This window comes from Oncorhynchus mykiss, chromosome 11 (assembly GCF_013265735.2).
Source record: "Oncorhynchus mykiss isolate Arlee chromosome 11, USDA_OmykA_1.1, whole genome shotgun sequence".
NCBI classification, from domain to species: Eukaryota; Metazoa; Chordata; class Actinopteri; order Salmoniformes; family Salmonidae; genus Oncorhynchus; species Oncorhynchus mykiss.
In genome coordinates this window covers 8,907,705-8,926,406 of record NC_048575.1, presented here as the reverse complement: position 1 = coordinate 8,926,406, position 18,702 = coordinate 8,907,705, and the positions used below count along the sequence as shown (strand labels likewise).

The window sequence follows — 18,702 nt, the reverse complement described above, 5'->3', positions numbered from 1 at the left end:
TTTGGGGTTTTTGTTTTGTTTAAATTAAAATACCACTATTTGAGTTTGTATGGAAATTATGAGTTGTAAAGAATGAATGGTATTGATGCTAATAAATTATTTTTATAAAAAAAAAAAAAAAAAATAGGATGTTTTTGGGTTTTGCAACGTTTTGTACTGTGTTCATGTTGAGTTTCTGTCATTAAATAACCATGGACACTAATCACACTGCACTTTGGTCCTCTCCTTCCCAGGAAGAAAGCTGTTACAGCAGGTGTGTAGAAGTACCTCTTCTACATCCATGCATTTGAAGGGGTGTCCACTTACTTTTGAATATATACATTGTATATCTAACCAACGATTGTGCCCTACATTCCCATTTTACCTTTAATAGCCAGCTGAACTTCATTCGACTTCCCACAGCCGTGACTGTTTCTTCCTTCACAGTAGTATAGTCCTCCATCACTAGCAGTCACATTGAGGAAGTAACTCTGTCCAGATGCTACCTGTGTTGTTTTACCCTCACTGATCTGGAACCAGGTGAAGGTTGTCACAGGAGGGTTGGCTGTACTGCTGCAGGTCAGATTAACACAGCTGCCCACTAATACTGGATCATATGGACTGATGGAGGCTGAGGTGTCCAAGGGAGAGACTGAGGGAGAGGGGTTAATTTAGAATGTATCTGCATATGGTATATTGAATAGTCTCATCAAAACCACTCTATTACAATCATCAGTGAAAACATGATAGAATGATCTATTCTTCAGGAACCGGTTACTAAATCTTACATGAAACGTTAAGCATCATGTTATGTTCAGCTGTCTTGTTGCTTGTCCCTACTGGGTAGACTGCAGTACAAGTGATGTTCTTCTCATGATGAAGGTATGACGGAGTGAAGGTCACCGTGGAGAGAACTGATTTGGTTTGGTCTGAATTCTCTTGCATTTGGTTCTCAGTTGTGAACTGTGTTGGGAGAGTCCATGTCAGCTCAGGGGGGTGTTCGGGACAGGGAGCGACAGCAGAGCAGTTCAAACTGACAGGGGTCCCTTCCTTCACCTCACCTGAGACAGTAATGATGGGACTGGAAGGCAAATCTGTAATACATTGTAGATAAATATATTTTACACTAATAGTTAAACTGTCCACTTGTTCTACTTTTATCTTTGATGCAAGGAATCTAAACTGGGAAAAAAATGTTGGTTTTAAAGATAAATTGTCTCTTACCACTGGCAACTATATTAACAGACTTATCAGGATCTGTTGCAAGGAATGGTTGACTCTCAATCCTTAAGTAGTATTTATCAGAGTAACTGGTGGTTACATTGAAGAAGACTGTGGTGCAGTTCTTCTGGGACATGTTTCCAGTTATCTTCCCTTGATATCTGTTGACCGTCTTACTACTGTTAAATATCACTCTGTCCGGACGCCCACCTAAGTATGGTTTTCCTTTAATCCACACTCCAGAGGTTAGTATGGTGCTGTTAAATGTATACTTATGGTCAGGAATATCAAATGAACATGGGATTTGCACACAGGAGCCCGTCAGTACATCCAGTCTATCTGGCATTGTGGCGATCAAATTTCGTTGACCAAAACAGGCCAAAACACCTGCAACATAAAGGACAACATCAGGGAGGTTCTGATGTATTTTCAGTTCAGTCCAATGATGTGTACTAATCCTAGATGACTGACAGGGGCCTCTGTTTGGAGGCAACTGCACAGCCATCTTGTTACTCCTCCTTCAGTGTAAGACAGATGTTGGAAGCTATATAAATGCATTTATTAATGTCTATATTCGTTTTAGACACATATTTTCTATTACAGACATCTTAATGCAGACTTTTAAATTATATTTTTTGACCTGCAACACTTCCTTCAGTAGAGTGACCCTAGCGTTTCTCCAGACAATGATTGCATCTTGAAACTCACTAAATTGGTATTATCCAATAGCTGCTTCATCTTTGAGTCAGTTTTATATTTTTCCTATTTTCCTGTATGTGGAACAATTTGAGGAACCACTTACAAAACAGAGACACACTCCCTACTTTCTAAAATCCTCTCATGGAAGAGATACATAGATGATGTCTTTGTGCTCTGGGAAGGAAGTCAGCAGGAACTAAATTAATTCCAAACTCTGTTAAACGAGAGCTCTGAATATCTCAAATTCACCATGCAGACTGTTGAGAGAAATATAAACTACCTGGACTTATGGATCATCAAAGAGAATGATGCATTAAATACAGACTTGTACACAAAGCACAACAGACCTCAATACCCTGCTACGTGGGGATAGTATGCATCCCCTTCCCCTCAGGAATGGTCTACCATATAGCCAGTTATGCAGGGTTAAACAAATGTGGCCAATAGTCAGATTTTGACAGCAATGCTAAGAAAATGACAAATAATTTCAAAATCAGAGGCTACATGGAAAAAATTATTGATGATGCAACGATGGAAACATCTCAAAAACTACGAGAAGAATTGCTAAAAACTAAACCAAAGAAGAAAAACATTTGCACTAAGTACACCAAGTGTTCAGAGAAAATGAAAGCAATCCTGAAGAAGCACTGGTATATTCTGCAATCAGACACAACAATTGCACACCTCAAGGACCAACCCACTGGTGGTCTATAAGAATGGTCACAATATTGAGGATAGTTTAGTGAGATCTGACCTGCCCCATGAGCCCACTCAGACACTCTTGACACACAATCCAAATTGGAAATACCAATGTGACTCATGCTCACAGTGCAATAGCATTACAAAAACATCCTTCTTCAGACACCCACATACAGGTGGAAACATCCCTGTTAGGGGTATCATCTCTTGCAAGATAAAGGGAGTAATCTCTCTCATCACATATTCATGTGGAAAAGCCTACGTAGGACAACCGAAAAGACAATTAAAACAATGCATAGCTGACCACTGTAACGTGTGTCGTCGTCTGATGAGGAGGAATTGGACCAAAGTGCAGCGTGGTAAGTGTTCATGACCTTTATTTACCTGAACACTGACACAAAAAGACCAAAGTGCAAACTGAAACAGTCCTGTCAGGTGCAGAAAACACTAAACAGAAAACAACTACCCACAAAACATAGGTGGGAAAAAGCTACCCAAGTATGGTTCCCAATCAGAGACAACAATAGTCAGCTGTCCCTGATTGAGAACCATACCCGGCCAAAACAAAGAAATACAAAACATAGAGAAAGGAACATAGAATGCCCACCCAAATCACACCCTGACAAAACCAAAATAGAGACATAAAAAGCTCTCTAAGGTCAGGGTGTGACAACCACCGCAGCTCAATCAGGTGTAATAACACTGACTATCCAGTAGCAGCTCACTTTGTTGAAGCTAACCATCCCATCCCCTCACTCAAAAACACACGCATATACACACATTGAGCATGTTGGCCTACCAAGGAGAGGAGGTATTTAAAACATTGACCCCTACTGTCTTAATATTGACTTTGATCTCAGGCTCTTCTTATGAACAATTAGTTTGATGTCGGTTTCACATGAACATACAGGGACAGTGGTGGAAGTTATACTGTTAACTGCACACTGATGTCGGTTTCACATGAACATACAGGGACAGTGGTGGAAGCTATACTGTTAACTGCACACTGATGTCAGTTTCACATGAACATACAGGGACAGTGGTGGAAGCTATACTGTTAACTGCACACTGATGTCGGTTTCACATGAACATACAGGGACAGTGGTGGAAGCTATACTGTTAACTGCACACTGATGTCGGTTTAACATGAACATACAGGGACAGTGGTGGAAGTTATACTGTTAACTGCACACTGATGTCGGTTTCACATGAACATACAGGGACATGAAGAAGTATTTCCCCCTTTATGGTTCTCTACTTTTGCTTATTTTTTTACTGTTATCAGATCTTCAACCAAAACCTAATATTAGATAAAGGGAACTTGAGTTTATAAACTTTTTTTATAGTTATTTATTTTCTTTCATTAACAAAGTTATGCAACACCCAATACCCCTGTGTGAAAAAGTAATTGCTCCCGTACTCTCAATAACTGGTTGTGCCACCATTCCAAAACACACAATCTACATGAAAATGATTAAAAACCACAAATTTAAAGTTTTGGAATGGCCTACTCAATGTCCAGACCTAATCCCAATTGAGATATTGTGACAGTTCATGCTTGAAAACCCACAAATGTCACTGAGTTAAATCAGTTCTGCACGGGAGAGTGGGACAACATTCCTCCACAGCAACGTGAGAGACTGATCAACAACTAAAGGAAATGTATAGTTGGTTTTCATTTCAGCTGAAGGAGGCACAACCAGTTATTTAGTATAAGGGAGCAATTACTTTTCTCACAGGGGCATTGGGTGTTGCATAACTTTGTTTAAGAAATAAATGAAATAAGTATGTAAATGTTGTGTTATTTGTTCACTCAGTTTCCATTTATCTAATATCAGCTTTTGATTGAATATCTCATAATGTTCAGTATCAAAAATATGCAATAACTTTTTTACAGCAGTTTAAATCCAGACTTATCAGGAATTAACTGTACACTTTTCTACACAATTAAAAGGCTGGAATATAGCACATCCCATAAAATATAATGACTTGTGGTTATTCCTTTATGTCTGATTCATAACTAGTTGTTGTGTGGAAGACTCACCTGACATAAAGAGGCCAATGAGAAAAAACATGTTCTCAGAACAAGCCATGTGAGAACTCACACACTACTGATCACCTGAAACAGTACAAACATACACTTACTGGTGGAGTAACTTAACTCACACAACACATTAAACCATCCCCATATCAAATACACCATGTCCTTCAGTTGTAAAGCTAATACATGAACAAACAGCAGTACATTAGAACATATTGAATCTCATTACTCAGAATTAATCTCCTTTCATTTATTTTGAACATTAAAATGAACAGAAAATATAGTGAAGAAGTCGATACTTGCCTTAGACGGTAACGTAAACTGTCTACAGCAGAAACTGTCACACACATAGTGTGGTCTGACAAACTAAAGTGATGAAATTCATGTGGCATATCTCACATCTCATCAGTGAAATACTTCCTAATATGTGTATGAGAAACCATTTTAAAGGAATACTACTGTATTTAATGTCCCTTTCTCGGGGTAGGACAGGTCAGCAGCATTTTGAAACGGGCCCCTGAATCACTAAGTCTGCCCCCAATAAATTGCTAAATGAAACTTTTGGCAGCAAAACCATCTCCATCTCCCGTATCTCCAGTATCTCCTGTATCTCCCTCTCCCGTATCTCCCGTATCTCCTGTATCTCCCTCTCCCGTATCTCCCGTATCTCCTGTATCTCCTGTATCTCCCTCTCCCGTATCTCCCGTATCTCCCGTATCTCCCTCTCCCGTATCTCCCTCTCCCGTATCTCCCTCTCCCGTATCTCCCGTATCTCCCATATCTCCTGTATCTCCTGTATCTCCCTCTCCCGTATCTCCCGTATCTCCTGTATCTCCCTCTCCTGTATCTCCCTCTCCGGTATCTCCCGTATCTCCTGTATCTCCCTCTCCCGTATCTCCCGTATGTCCCGTATCTCCCGTATCTCCTGTATCTCCCGTATCTCCTGTATCTCCCGTATCTCCCTCTCCCGTATCTCCCGTATCTCCCTCTCCCGTATCTCCTGTATCTCCCTCTCCCGTATCTCCCGTATCTCCTGTATCTCCTGTATCTCCCGTATCTCCCGTATCTCCCGTATCTCCCGTATCTCCTGTATCTCCTGTATCTCCTGTATCTCCCGTATCTCCCGTATCTCCTGTATCTACCATATCTCCCATATCTCCCAGGCTTGAATGGGAATATCTGTGGGATTTAAAAAATATAGTAAAATTATGAACCCAAATCCACGATTAATTTATTAAAATATAAAAAATTAAAGTTAAATTAGAGTTTGATACAAAACATATGGTTGTCACATTATGTTTCAATAAGAAAAACAGACTTGGTGTGAAACAGAGTGACTGTAATTGTATCTGAGTGATTCTCACACACCACTCAACTTCTCCGACACCAACTTCCTCTTTGAGGTCTATTTGCAAAGAGGAGCCTGGTGGGCTGGATGCCACAGAGACACTCTTTTCACTCCACTTTGAAACGAATTTACTTTATTGTAGCAGTTTATTAGAATTTATGTAGCAGGTTAGGAGAATTAACACAGCATGTTAGTAGCCTGAGGTTAAGGCCAGGTAAAATAGTCAGGTTTAGTGAAAATGCTCTCCTATCCAGGGTTGGACGACCGCATTTGGGACCCTGAGCTTACTTTTCTGATATTAAACACATTTTGCCATGGTGCAGAGAGGAACATTTGCAATTTGATAATGCTATTCTACACATTTTGCAATGAGGCTGAGACAAAATTTGCCATTTTAAAGCTAATTCCCTGATATTCAACACCTTTTGCCATGAGGTCGATAGGAAAGGTTTCAGTTTTAAAGCTAATTTCCTGTAATTCTACACATTTTGATATCATATGCTATCTGGGGCCGTTCGGTAATCTGTCCCTGCTCCTAATCTGCTACCAAAATAATTTCTTATTGAAGTGTTGTGAAAAGAGTGTGTCCCATGTGCAACAGGAGAGAGCCAGCGACCTGCAGGGCATGGGCGGCAGGGTAGACATGGGCCCTCTGTTCGACGGTCAAGTCTAGATGAGATAAAGCTTTTGTCAAGTTGAAGTTCTTTAAGTTCTTTTAGCATTTTAGCTAATCCTAACCCTTTTCCGTACTTTCATCTAATCATCATAACCTGATACGTTAATTATCCTAACCTGCTGCATAAATTCTGCTAAACTTGCTAGAAAACTACATTTTCACAAAAGCTGTATCCCTCCGAGACAAATCCAGCTTCGACCTGCCCAAGGCCTTCTGGGAGAAGGAGACCCAGGAGCTGAGGGCGTACGTGCTTCTACACCTGCATTGCTTGCTGTTTGGGGTTTTAGGCTGGGTTTCTGTACAGCACTTTGAGATATCAGCTGATGTACGAAGGGCTATATAAATAAATTTGATTTGATTTGATTTGATTTGATTTACCCAGCAGGTGGGGGGAGAGCTGAAGGCTCTGGATGACAAGGTCAGGAATTGAGAGGTGGAGGGACCAGATGGTTCAGAGAGAGAAGAGAGAAAGTATTGACTATTGGACATTATACTACGCTGATGCTGCTATATGGTGGGAATGGGGATATGGGGGGACTGACAAAAAAGGGACTAACAAGCTCATTGCAGTTATGTGGAAACTGCTTTGCCTATATGTGGATAAAATGTATGAAATTACAATGAAATGATGCAGTTTAGGCTGACACTCAGTATCAATGGATATGTGAGTTGGTATTAGGCCATATTTTTTTTATTTAACTCGGCAAGTCAGTTATGAACAAATTCTCATTTATAATGACGGCCTAGGAACAGTGGGTTACCTGCCTTGTTCGGAGGAGGAACTATACATTTTTACCTTGACAACTTGGGAATTTGATCTAGCAACCTTTACGATTACTGGCCCAACGCTCTAACCACTAGGCTACCTGCGGCCCCAATAGAGCAGAACCAATGTCTAGCGGTATCTTAACAACATCTTGTATACAAGTATACATTGCCATCAGAAGGTATTCATACTCCATTATAACAAAGTGAAAATATGTTTTTAGAGATTTTCACAGATTTATGGAAAATTAAATACAAAAATATCTGATTCATATAAGTAGTCAAACCCCTGAATCAATACATGTTAGAATCACCTTTGGCAGTGATTATAGCTTTGAGTCTTTTTGGGAAAGCCTCTCAGAGCTCACTTGTTATATCCACTTCAATCTTTGTAGATGAAGGGGAGGAGACAGGTTAAACATGGATGTTTAAGCCTTGAGACAATAGAGACATGGATTGCGTATGTGTGACATTCAGAGGGTGAATAGGCAAGACGAAAGATTTAAGTGTCTTTGAATGGGGTATGGTAGTAGGTGTCAGGGGCACCGATTTCAAGAACTTCAACACTGCTGGGTTTTTCACTTTTAACAGTTTCCGGTGTGCATCAAGAATGGTTCTCCACCCAAAAGACATCCAGCCAACTTGACACTGTGGGAAGCATTGGAGTCAACATGGGTCAGATTCCCTGAGGAATGCTTTAGACACCTTGTAAAGTCAATGCCCTGATGAATTAAGGCTGTTCTGAAGGCATTACGATGGTGAAACGTAATAATAGGAAGCTGTTCCTAATGTTTGGTGTACTCAGTGCCTTCAGAAAGTATTCATACATCTTGACTTATTCCACATTTTGTTGTGTTAAAGACAAAATAAAAATCATCCATTTACACAAAATAACCCATAATAGTAAAGTGAAAATATGTTTTTAGAAATGTTTGCAGATTTATTGAAAATAAAATAGAGAAATATCTCATTTACATAAGTATTCACACCCCTGTGTCAATGTATGTTACAGCTGTGAGTCTTTCAGGGAAACTCTCTATGAGCTTTGCACACATGGATTGTACAATATTTCCACCTTATTCTTTTTAAAAACTCAACAAGATCTAACAAGTTGGTTGTTGATCATTGCTAGACAGTCATTTTCAAGTCTTACCATAGATTTCCAAGACGATTAAAACTGTATCTAGGCATCTTAGGAACATTCAACGTTGTCATAGTAATCATCTAGGCTGTCAGTTTGGCATTGTGTTTAAGGTTTTTGTCCTGCTGAAAGGTGAATTTGTCTCCCAGTGCCTTTTGAAAGGTAGACTGAACCACTTTTTCCTCTTGCATTTGCCTGTGCTTGGCTCTAGTACATTTATATTTATCCTAAAACACTTGATGACAAGCATACCCATAACATGGTGCAGCCACGCTTGAAAGTATAAAGAGTGGTACTCAGTGATATGTTGTGTTGGATTTGCCCCAAAAATAACACTTGTGAATTTCTTAGCCATTTTTTTGTTGCAATTTCACTTTAGTACCTTATTGCAAACCAAATGCATGCTTTGGAATATTTTTATTCTGTACGTGTTTCCTTCTTTCACTCTTTCATTTATGTTAATATTGTGGAGTAAGTACAGTGTTGTTGATCCATCCTCAATTTTATCCTATCACAGCCATTAAACTATGTAACTGTTTTTCACCATTGGCATTATGGTGAAATCCCTGAGTGGTTTTTTTCCTCTCCAGAGTTATGAAAGCCGACTGTACCTTGATAATGACTGGGTGTCTTGATAGATTTTTTTATTTTTACCCATCTACCAACAGGTGCCCTTCTTTGCGAGAAATTTCAGCTTTTCATATCTTTTAATGTAGAAAAACAGAACTCCACATTTTGGGGTATTCTGTGTAGGCCAGTGACACAACAACTGAATGTAATCTATTTAAATGAGATATGTAAAATGTTGGACCAATGACACCAAAAGATTTCATGGAAATTGAATGTAATGGATTTTATTACAGTGCAATTAATAAACAACCTTAAATTCACCCTCAATTGTTTCTTTGATTTAACACTCAACATAAAAACTGACAGAATAACTTCTAAATAGATATGAACTGAAAATAGATATGATTGTTATTCTGGTAACTGCACAAAAGACGAAGATAAACAGTGACTAGTAGATGTTAACACCATTCTGCCATCATGTAGATTTACTTCACCAACTTCCTGTCTTGTATCAGACCACTGTCTTTCTAACTAACTGTGTCTTCTGTCCTCATTCATCATTTCCTTTATATGGTCTTAATCTGCCTTCAGTGAGCTAGTTGAACTCAGCAGTTCCTCTATACTGTAACCCATTAAACAGATGCTCTGTGAACTCAACACTCAAAATAAATGGTCTAAAATAAAGAGTAGCCTACATCATCATATCAACACAATAGTAACAGTTAAACACTTTTCATCCCAGCAAATTCTAAACTATGCAGATAATTAAAGAGCACACCATTATAAATGTAACAAAAGTACCAATAGAAACTAATACACAATGACAATACTGTACAAAAAACACTTGATACCCAATTGCAAAATACTTAGCATCCACCTGTTTTATTCACTTGTGCATAAAGCCCATCTAGGTAGTTAAGTGGTGGTAACTGGGCCCTACTACCGGTCACGTTGACTTCAGCGTACTCACTCTCCTGTCCCTGGACCCTGTCCTGGGCTGCAGCTGGGGTCTCTTTGGTCTGTAGTTTGGAGAAGTCTATGTCACCGTAGTGGATCTCTTCAGGCTGGTCTTCTGCAGGTTCCTCTGGTTCCTCTCCGGCTGTGGCCTGGTTAGTACACACTGTCCCAACCGAGGAGTTCTGTGGAGAGAACACAGAGAGAGGAACAGGTGTAAAGCTCTAAGCTCAGTAATGTGTAAAACTCTAAGGTCAGCAGGTTACACAACACACACTGAGGGGATGTCAATGAAAATATCAATTCAACTGACAGGTGTAAAGACAGTAAACACTGTCAAAGTCCAACAGCCATTCTGTTATCATTCCATGTCATTACAGGATGTGGCATTGTTTTCGATGTGGTCATCTCCCCCTAAACTTGCTCTGAAATTATGTTAACCTCATGGCTTTAAATAGTTTCAGCATTAATTCAGTACTTCCTTAGATACACTTTGTTGGTGGTTTTAAAGTTGAGCCTTATTCCCACCTGTCCCTGTGGACTGTCTGTCCTTTCAAGTCCATTGTGGAGCCTCGAGTTTCTCCTCCTGGAAGACATTTAGAAAGGTATTCTGAATGCACTGAGAGGGTTTCCATATGCAAAAGCACAAAAACAGCAGAAATAAAATTGTTTTGCGTTGATGCCAGGAATAGTTCTTACCATACAAAAAGACTGATCAGGCTGATAAGCAAAATGGCCCCCAGAGTTCCTGCTGCAACCCCAAACACCATTGGCTCTTTTTGCCCTAAAAATACAGCACATATTATGGTCAATTCTCACAAAAAGATCTCTCAAGTACACTACATGACCAAAAGTATGTGGACACCTGCTCGTCGAACATCTCATTCCAAAATCATGGGCATTAATATGGAATATAGAATGTCATTGTATGCTGTAGCGTTAAGAATTCCCTTCACTGGAACTAAGGGGCCCAGCCCAAACCATGAAAAACAGCCCCAGACCATTATTCCTCATCCACCAAACTTTACAGTTGGCACTATGCATTGGGGCAGGTAGTGTTCTCCTGGAATCCGTCAAAACCCAGATTCGTACGCCGGACTGCCAGATGGTGAATCGTATATTCAACACGCCAGAGAACGGATTTCCACTTCTCCAGAGTCCAATGGCAGTGAGCTTTACACCACTGCAGCTGATTCTTGGCACTGCACATAGTGATCTTAGGCTTGTGTGCGGCTGTTCTGCCATGGAAACCCATTTCATGAAGCCCTCAACAAACAGTTCTTGTGCTGCCATTGCTTCCAAAGGCAGTTTGGAACTCTGTAGTGAATGTTGCCATCCTACTGCCAATGTTTGTCTACAGAGATTGCATAGCTGTGTGCTCGATTTTAAACACATGTCAGCAAAACATCTGAGGATTTAATAGCTGAATCCACGCATTTGAAGGGGTGTCGACATACTTTTGAATATATATTGTATATCTAACCTACGATTGTGCCCTACGTTCCCATTTTACCTTTTATAGCCAGCTGCACTTCATTCGACTTCCCACAGCCGTGACTATTTATTGCTTCACAGTAGTACAGTTCTCCATTACCAGATGTCACATTGAGGGTGTAACTCTGTCCAGATGCTACCTGTGTTCGTTTACCCTCACTGATCTGGAACCAGGTGAAGTTTGTCACAGGAGGGTTGGCTGTACTGCTGCAGGTCAGATTAACACAGCTGCCCACTAATACTGGATCAGCTGGACTGATGGAGGCCAAGGTGTCCTTAGGAGAGACTGAGGGAGAGGGGTTCATTTACAATGTATCTGGATATGGTATATTGAATCTTCCTTCACCTCACCTGAGACAGTAATGATGGGACTGGAAGGCAAATCTGTAATACATTGTAGATAAATATATTTTACACTAACAGTTAAACTGTCCACGTGTTCAACTCTTATCTTTGATGAAAGGAATCTAAACTGGAAAAAATAGTTGGTAAACAGTTAAATTGTCTCTTACCACTGACCACTGACAACTATATTAACAGACTTTTCAGGATCTGTTGCAAGGTATGGTTGACTCTCAATCCTGAAGTAGTATTTATCAGAGTAACTGGTGGTTACATTGAAGAAGACTGTGGTGCAGTTCTTCTCGGACATGTTTCCAGTTATCTTCCCTTGAAAAATGTTGACTTTCTCATTACTGTGAAAAATCACTTTTCCCTGGTTCTGATTAACATTGGGGGATTTTTTTATCCACACTCCAGAGGCAGGTAATGTGGCTTTAAATGTATTCTTTTGTTGGTCTGGAACATCAAATGAACATTGGATTTGCACACAGGAGCCAGTCAGTCCATGCAGTCTATCTGGCATTGTGGTGATCAAATTTCGTTGACCAAAACAGGCCAGAACACCTGCAATATAAAATACAACATCAGGGAGGTTCTGATATATTTTCAGTTCAGTCCAATGATATGTATTAATATTGTATTAACCCTAGATGACTAACAGGGGCCTCTGTTTGGAGGCAACTGCACAGCCATCTTGTTACTCCTCCTCCAGTGTAAAACAGATGTAGGAAGATATAGAAATGCATTTATTAATGTCTACATTTGTTTTTTGACAAGTATATTCTATTACAGACACCTTAATGCAGACTTTTAAATTATATTTTGTGACCTGCAACACTTCCTTCAGCAGAGAGACCCTACCCTTGTTCTATCCAATGAGTGCACCTTGTATCTCACTGAACTGGTATTATCCGATAACTAATTCATCTTTGAGTTTTCGGGGTGTAGCCATAGCCTCCCCCTTTGCCCCAAAATGTGCGAACCTGTATGTGCTACAATTTGAGGAAGCACTCATTTACAAAACATAGACACACACCCTACTTTCTAAAATCTTCCTATGGAAGAAATACATGGATGATGTCTTTGTGCTCTGGGAAGGAAGTCAGCAGGAACTGTGGGAGAAAGATATACATATAGGGAGGAACATAATACTGTACCACAAGAGAAAAATACACTTAGAGTGCATTTGCCATTCTGGTAAAATGCATTGTCTATTGTATAGGACAGGAGGCCAGAGTAAGGCCATGAGAGTATAGGACAGCTGCATTGTCTATTGTATAGGACAGGAGGCCAGAGTAAGGCCATGAGAGTATAGGACAGCTGAACATTAAAAACAGACCACACGAAGAGAAGGCGACACATAGGCGCCTAGGACAACTGGACACACAAGACAGAGGAGACACATAGTCTGCTGATCCTAGATAACACACATACATAAGAACGCATTAAGCTAAGTGCAGGGCCAAAGCAAGCCTATAGAATAGAGGAATGTATAGTATTTTTAGTATAGCTGGACACGCTAAAAACAGAGGAGACACAGTCTGCTGATCCTAGATAACACACATACAAAAGAACGCATTAAGCTAAGTGCAGGGACAAAGCAAGCCTATAAAATAGAGGAATGTATATTATTTTTAGGACAAAGCAAGGGTCTTGCCACCATTATAATCTGACGAAAAGCAGATATGGGCGTTATTGGGCGTGAACAAGCAGGAAGCCTGAACTAAAAAGAGAATGGTAGGCAGAAGAATTAGGGGAAGTATGTTTATCTGCATATGGGTTGGACCCATATGCTATATGTGTATAAATACAGGAGCCGGAGCTCTGGGAAGCGGGGTGTGTTCCGCGGACCACTCCGGCTTGCTTTACGTTGTATTAAAAGCCTATGTTGATTTCACAAGTTCTTGCAAGTGTCATATTTGAACCGATTTTCTACGACAGAACTAAATGAATTCCAAACTCTGCTAAACGAGAGCTCTGAATATCTCAAATTCACCATGCAGACTGTTGAGAGAAAAATAAACTACCTGGACTTGGATCATCATGGATCATCAAAGAGAATGATGCATTACATACAAACTTGTACACAAAGCCAACAGACCTCAATACCCTGCTACGTGGGGATATTATGCATCCCCTTCCCCTCAGGAATGGTCTACCATATAGCCAGTTAAGCAGGGTTAAATTAATCTGTTGCCAACAGTCAGATTTTGACAGCAAAGCCAAGAAAATGACAAATCATTTCAAAATCAGAGGCTACATGGAAAAAATTCTTGATGCTGCGATGCTGAAAATCTCAAAAACATGAGAGGAATTGCTAAAAAGTAAACCAAAGAAGAAAAACAATGCAATAGTCTTTTGCAATAAGTAAACCAAGTGTTCAGAGAAAATGAAAGCAATCCTGAAAAGCACTGGCATATTTTGCAATCAGACAAGAAAATTGTACACATCTTCAAGGAACCCTCACTGGTGGTCTATAAGCGTGGTCTCAATATTGTGGATAGTTTAGTGAGATCTGACCTGCCCCCTGAACCCACTCAGACACTCTTGACACACATTCCAAATGGGAACTACAAATGTGGCTCATGCTCACAGTGCAATAGCACAACACAAACATCCTTCTTCAGATACACACATACAGGTGGAAAAATCCCTGTTAGGGGTATCATCTCTTGCAAGACAAATTTAGAAATCTATCACATCACATGTTCATGTGGGGATGCCAACTCATTACAAACAAAAAACATTTAAAACAATGCATAGCTGTAAGAACACTGATTATCTAGTAGCAGCTCACTTTGTTGAAGCTAACCATCCCATCTCCTCCCTCAGATATACAGGTATTGAGCATGTTGCTCTACCAAGGAGAGGAGGTAACATGGAGATCCTACTACTACAGAGGGAGGCCTACTGGATTTCCTATTTAAAACATTGATCTCTAGTGGTCAGAATATTGACTTTGATCTCAGGCCCTTCTTATGAACAATTATTTTTATTAAGAAGTCTTAGAAATGGATCTATTCTTTCTACATCTTATCAGCGTACAACCAATATGTTCCCCCTGTTGATGATGCTTATTATGCATTATGGATGAACCAAAAGATTACAATTTTATAACATGTAATGAAATTGGAAACAATTAAATATATAATATCTGGTAACATTCTGTATCAAAAATCTGTAATAACTTTTTCACAGCTGTTTGAATCCAGACTATTAAAATACACTAATCAGGGATTAACTGTACAATTTTCTACACAATTAAAAAGCTGGAATATAGCACATCCCATAAAATATGTCTTGTGGTTATTCCTTTATTCCTTTATGTCTGATTCATAACTAGTTGTTGTTGTGTGGAAGACTCACCTGACATAAAGAGGCCAATGAGAAAAAACATGTTCTCAGGACAAGCCATGTGAGAACTCACACACTACTGATCACCTGAAACAGTACAAACATACACTTACTGGTGGAGTAACTTAACTCACACAACACATTAAACCATCCCCATATCAAATACACGATGTCCTTCAGTTGTAAAGCTAATACATGAACAAACAGCAGTACATTAGAACATATTGAATCTCATTACTCAGAATTAATCTCCTTTCATTTATTTTGAACATTAAAATGAACAGAAAATATAGTGAAGTCGATACTTGCCTTAGACGGTAACGTAAACTGTCTACAGCAGAAACTGTCACACACATAGTGAGGTCTGACAAACTAAAGTGATGAAATTCATGTGGCATATCTCTCATCTCATCAGTGAAATACTTCCTAATATGTGTATGAGAAATGATTTTTAAACAATTCTTCAGTATTTATTGTCCCTTTCTCGGGGTAGGACAGGTCAGCAGTATTTTGAAACGGGCCCCCAAATCACTATGTCCGCCCCCGACACATTGTTAAATAGAACAAATGAAACTATCAGCATTATAACCATCTCCCTCTCCTCTATCTCCCAGGCCTGAATGGGAATGTGTGTGGGATTTAAACATATAGTTCAATCATGAACCAAAATCCACTATTCATTTATTCAAGAGTTAAATTTGTTAAAATCGAGTTTGAAACAAAACATATGGTTGTCACATTATGTTTCAACATGAAAAACAGAGTAACTGTAATTGTATCTGAATGATTCTCACACACCACTCAACTTCTCCGACACCAACTTCCTCTTTGAAGTCTATTTGCAAAGAGAAGCCTGGTGGGCTGGATGCCACAGAGACAATCTTTTCACTCCACTTTGATACGGAATTGACTATTTTGTAGCAGTTTATGAGAACTTATGTAGCAGGTTAGGATAATTATCTTAGCATGTTAAGAGCCTGAGGTTAAGGTCAGGTTAAATAGTCAGGTTTAGGGAAAATGCTCTCCTAACCAGGGTTGGATGAGGGCATTTGGGACCCTGAGCTTACTTTCCTTCATTTCAACACGTTCTGCCATGGTGCAGTGAAAATTATTTTTTATATGTTTGCTGTTTTATAGCAACTTATTCTTGTGTTCACATTTTTCCATGAGGCTGATATAAAAGGTTGCAGTTTTAACGCTACAATCAGTTCTACACATTTTTCTATCATATGCTATCTGGGGCAGTTCAGTAATCCCTGCTGCTGACCTGCTTCCAAAATCGCTTCTTATTGAAGTGCCGTGAAAAGAATGTCGCGGGTGACACAGGAGGGAGCCAGCCACCTGCAGGTCCTGGACGGCAAGGAGGACATGGATGCCCTCTTCGGTGGTCAAGTCAAGATGGGATTAAGCTTTTGTCAAAATGTGAAAAGTATAATTATTACAGCATTTTAGCTAATCCTAACCCTTTTTCGTATTTTAATTTACATTTTCATAACCTGCTATGTTAATTTTCCTAACTTGCTGCAAAAATTCACAAACTTGCTAGAAAACTCAATTTTGACAAAAGCTGTATCCCTTCTAGACCAAACCCTGAACCTTCCCGAAGGCCTTCTGGGAGAAGGAGACCCAGGAACTGAGGGCGTACTTTACCCAGCAGGTGGGAGCCGACCTCCCCCAACAGGTGGTCTCCCAGGCTTCAATGGGAACGTGTGTGTGATGTTTTTTTAAACAAGTTAAATCATAATCGTTGAATAGAACAAGTGTAGACCTTACCGTGAAATGATTACTTACAAGCCCTTAACCAACAGTGCAACTCAAGAAAGAGTTAAGAAAATGTTACCTAAATTAACTAAGGTAAAATATTATTAAAAGAAACTCAAGAAATGTGCAATAACGCGGCTATATTCATGGAGTACCGGTACAGAGTCAATGTGGGAGTACCGGTACAGAGTCAATGTGGGGGTACCGGTACAGAGTCAATGTGGGGGTACCGGTACAGAGTCAATGTGGGGGTACCGGTACAGAGTCAATGTGGGGGTACCGGTACAGAGTCAATGTGGGAGTACCGGTACAGAGTCAATGTGGGAGTACCGGTACAGAGTCAATGTGGGAGTACCGGTACAGAGTCAATGTGGGAGTACCGGTACAGAGTCAATGTGGGAGTACCGGTACAGAGTCAATGTGGGAGTACCGGTACAGAGTCAATGTGGGAGTACCGGTACAGAGTCAATGTGGGAGTACCGGTACAGAGTCAATGTGGGAGTACCGGTACAGAGTCAATGTGGGAGTACCGGTACAGAGTCAATGTGGGAGTACCGGTACAGAGTCAATGTGGGGGTACCGGTACAGAGTCAATGTGGGAGTACCGGTACAGAGTCAATGTGGGAGTACAGGTACAGAGTCAATGTGGGGGTACCGGTACAGAGTCAATGTGGGAGTACCGGTACAGAGTCAATGTGGGAGTACCGGTACAGAGTCCATGTGGGAGTACCGGTACAGAGTCAATGTGGGGGTACAGGTACAGAGTCAATGTGGGGGTACAGGTACAGAGTCAATGTGGGAGTACAGGTACAGAGTCAATGTGGGAGTACCGGTACAGAGTCAATGTAGTGGTACAGTTTAGTTGAGGTAATTTGTACATGGAGGTAGGGGTGAAGTGACCATGCATGTCACGATTCTTCAAAATCGAACCCAGAAGCAGACCAGGACAAGGAGGGTAGGAAGAAGGTGAGTATGTATTTACAAGTGAATGGGTAGATATATCCAGGTGGCGTAGCGGGCAGCGGTGGTGAGTTGATGGGAGTAAATAGGTGGATCCAATGGGGAAGCGGAATCCTCCGATGACCAGGCGGGAATGGGGTAAATGATCCAGGTGAGTAACTGAAGACAGAACAAACGGAGGTAAGTTTAAGGCAAGCAATACGTAAAAAAAACAACAAAACAAATTCTATCCAACTTGAGGCTGATGGTATGGCACAACATACTGTTCATGGCTAACGATCCGGCAGGGAATGGATGTCAGGTCCGGGCTTATGAAGAGGAGAGATGATGATCAGGACCAGGTGTGCAGATAGCTGATGGGATACAGGTGCGGGTAATCAGAACTCCCAACTGGCTACATTGCCCGGCAACCAGACAGGGTGCGTTCCAGGACGCCGGAAAAAACACTCCAGGACAGAACACAGGCAAAAAACACTCGGGAAACGGGATTCGTGACAATGCATAGATAATAAACAGCGAGAAGCAGAAGTGTACAAAACAAATGAAGGTGGGGGGTAAATGTAAATAGTCCGTTGGCCATTTGATTAATCGTTCAGCAGTCTTATGGCTTGGGGATAGAAGCTGTTTACAAGCATTCTGGTCCGATACTTGGCGCTGCGGTACCGCTTGCTGTGCGGAAGCAGAGAGAACAGTCTATG

The 18,702-nt window shown here is 40.5% G+C and overlaps 2 protein-coding genes across 3 annotated transcripts in view; both read right to left on the bottom strand.

Annotated features, from left to right (window-relative positions):
* Positions 1-18,702, bottom strand: part of LOC110535228 (B-cell receptor CD22) — a 43,547-nt gene that overhangs the window by 6,880 nt on the left and 17,965 nt on the right. For both annotated transcript variants that reach the window (XM_036934773.1, XM_036934774.1), the window contains exon 4: positions 11,607-11,873. In XM_036934773.1, the coding sequence (XP_036790668.1) occupies positions 11,607-11,873 (267 nt within the window). The remainder of the gene's footprint in view (positions 1-11,606; positions 11,874-18,702) is intronic.
* On the bottom strand, positions 666-5,167 carry LOC118937299 (myelin-associated glycoprotein-like). Its single transcript, XM_036934776.1, has 3 exons — positions 4,643-5,167; positions 1,204-1,587; positions 666-1,073 (listed from the first exon to the last, which is right to left on the bottom strand). Exons 1-3 carry the CDS (start codon positions 4,689-4,691, stop codon positions 757-759), a joined length of 750 nt encoding a protein of 249 aa, XP_036790671.1. The 5' UTR covers positions 4,692-5,167; the 3' UTR covers positions 666-756.

Excerpts from the sequence above, each read along its gene's own strand:
- LOC118937299 (XM_036934776.1), bottom strand. The coding sequence starts at position 4,691 with ATGGCTTGTTCTGAGAACATGTTTTTTCTCATTGGCCTCTTTATGTCA. Across the intron at positions 1,588-4,642 it reads CATTGGCCTCTTTATGTCAG|GTGTTTTGGCCTGTTTTGGT; the intron begins GTGAGTCTTCCA and ends TTTATGTTGCAG. Across the intron at positions 1,074-1,203 it reads TGTTAATATAGTTGCCAGTG|ATTTGCCTTCCAGTCCCATC; the intron begins GTAAGAGACAAT and ends AATGTATTACAG.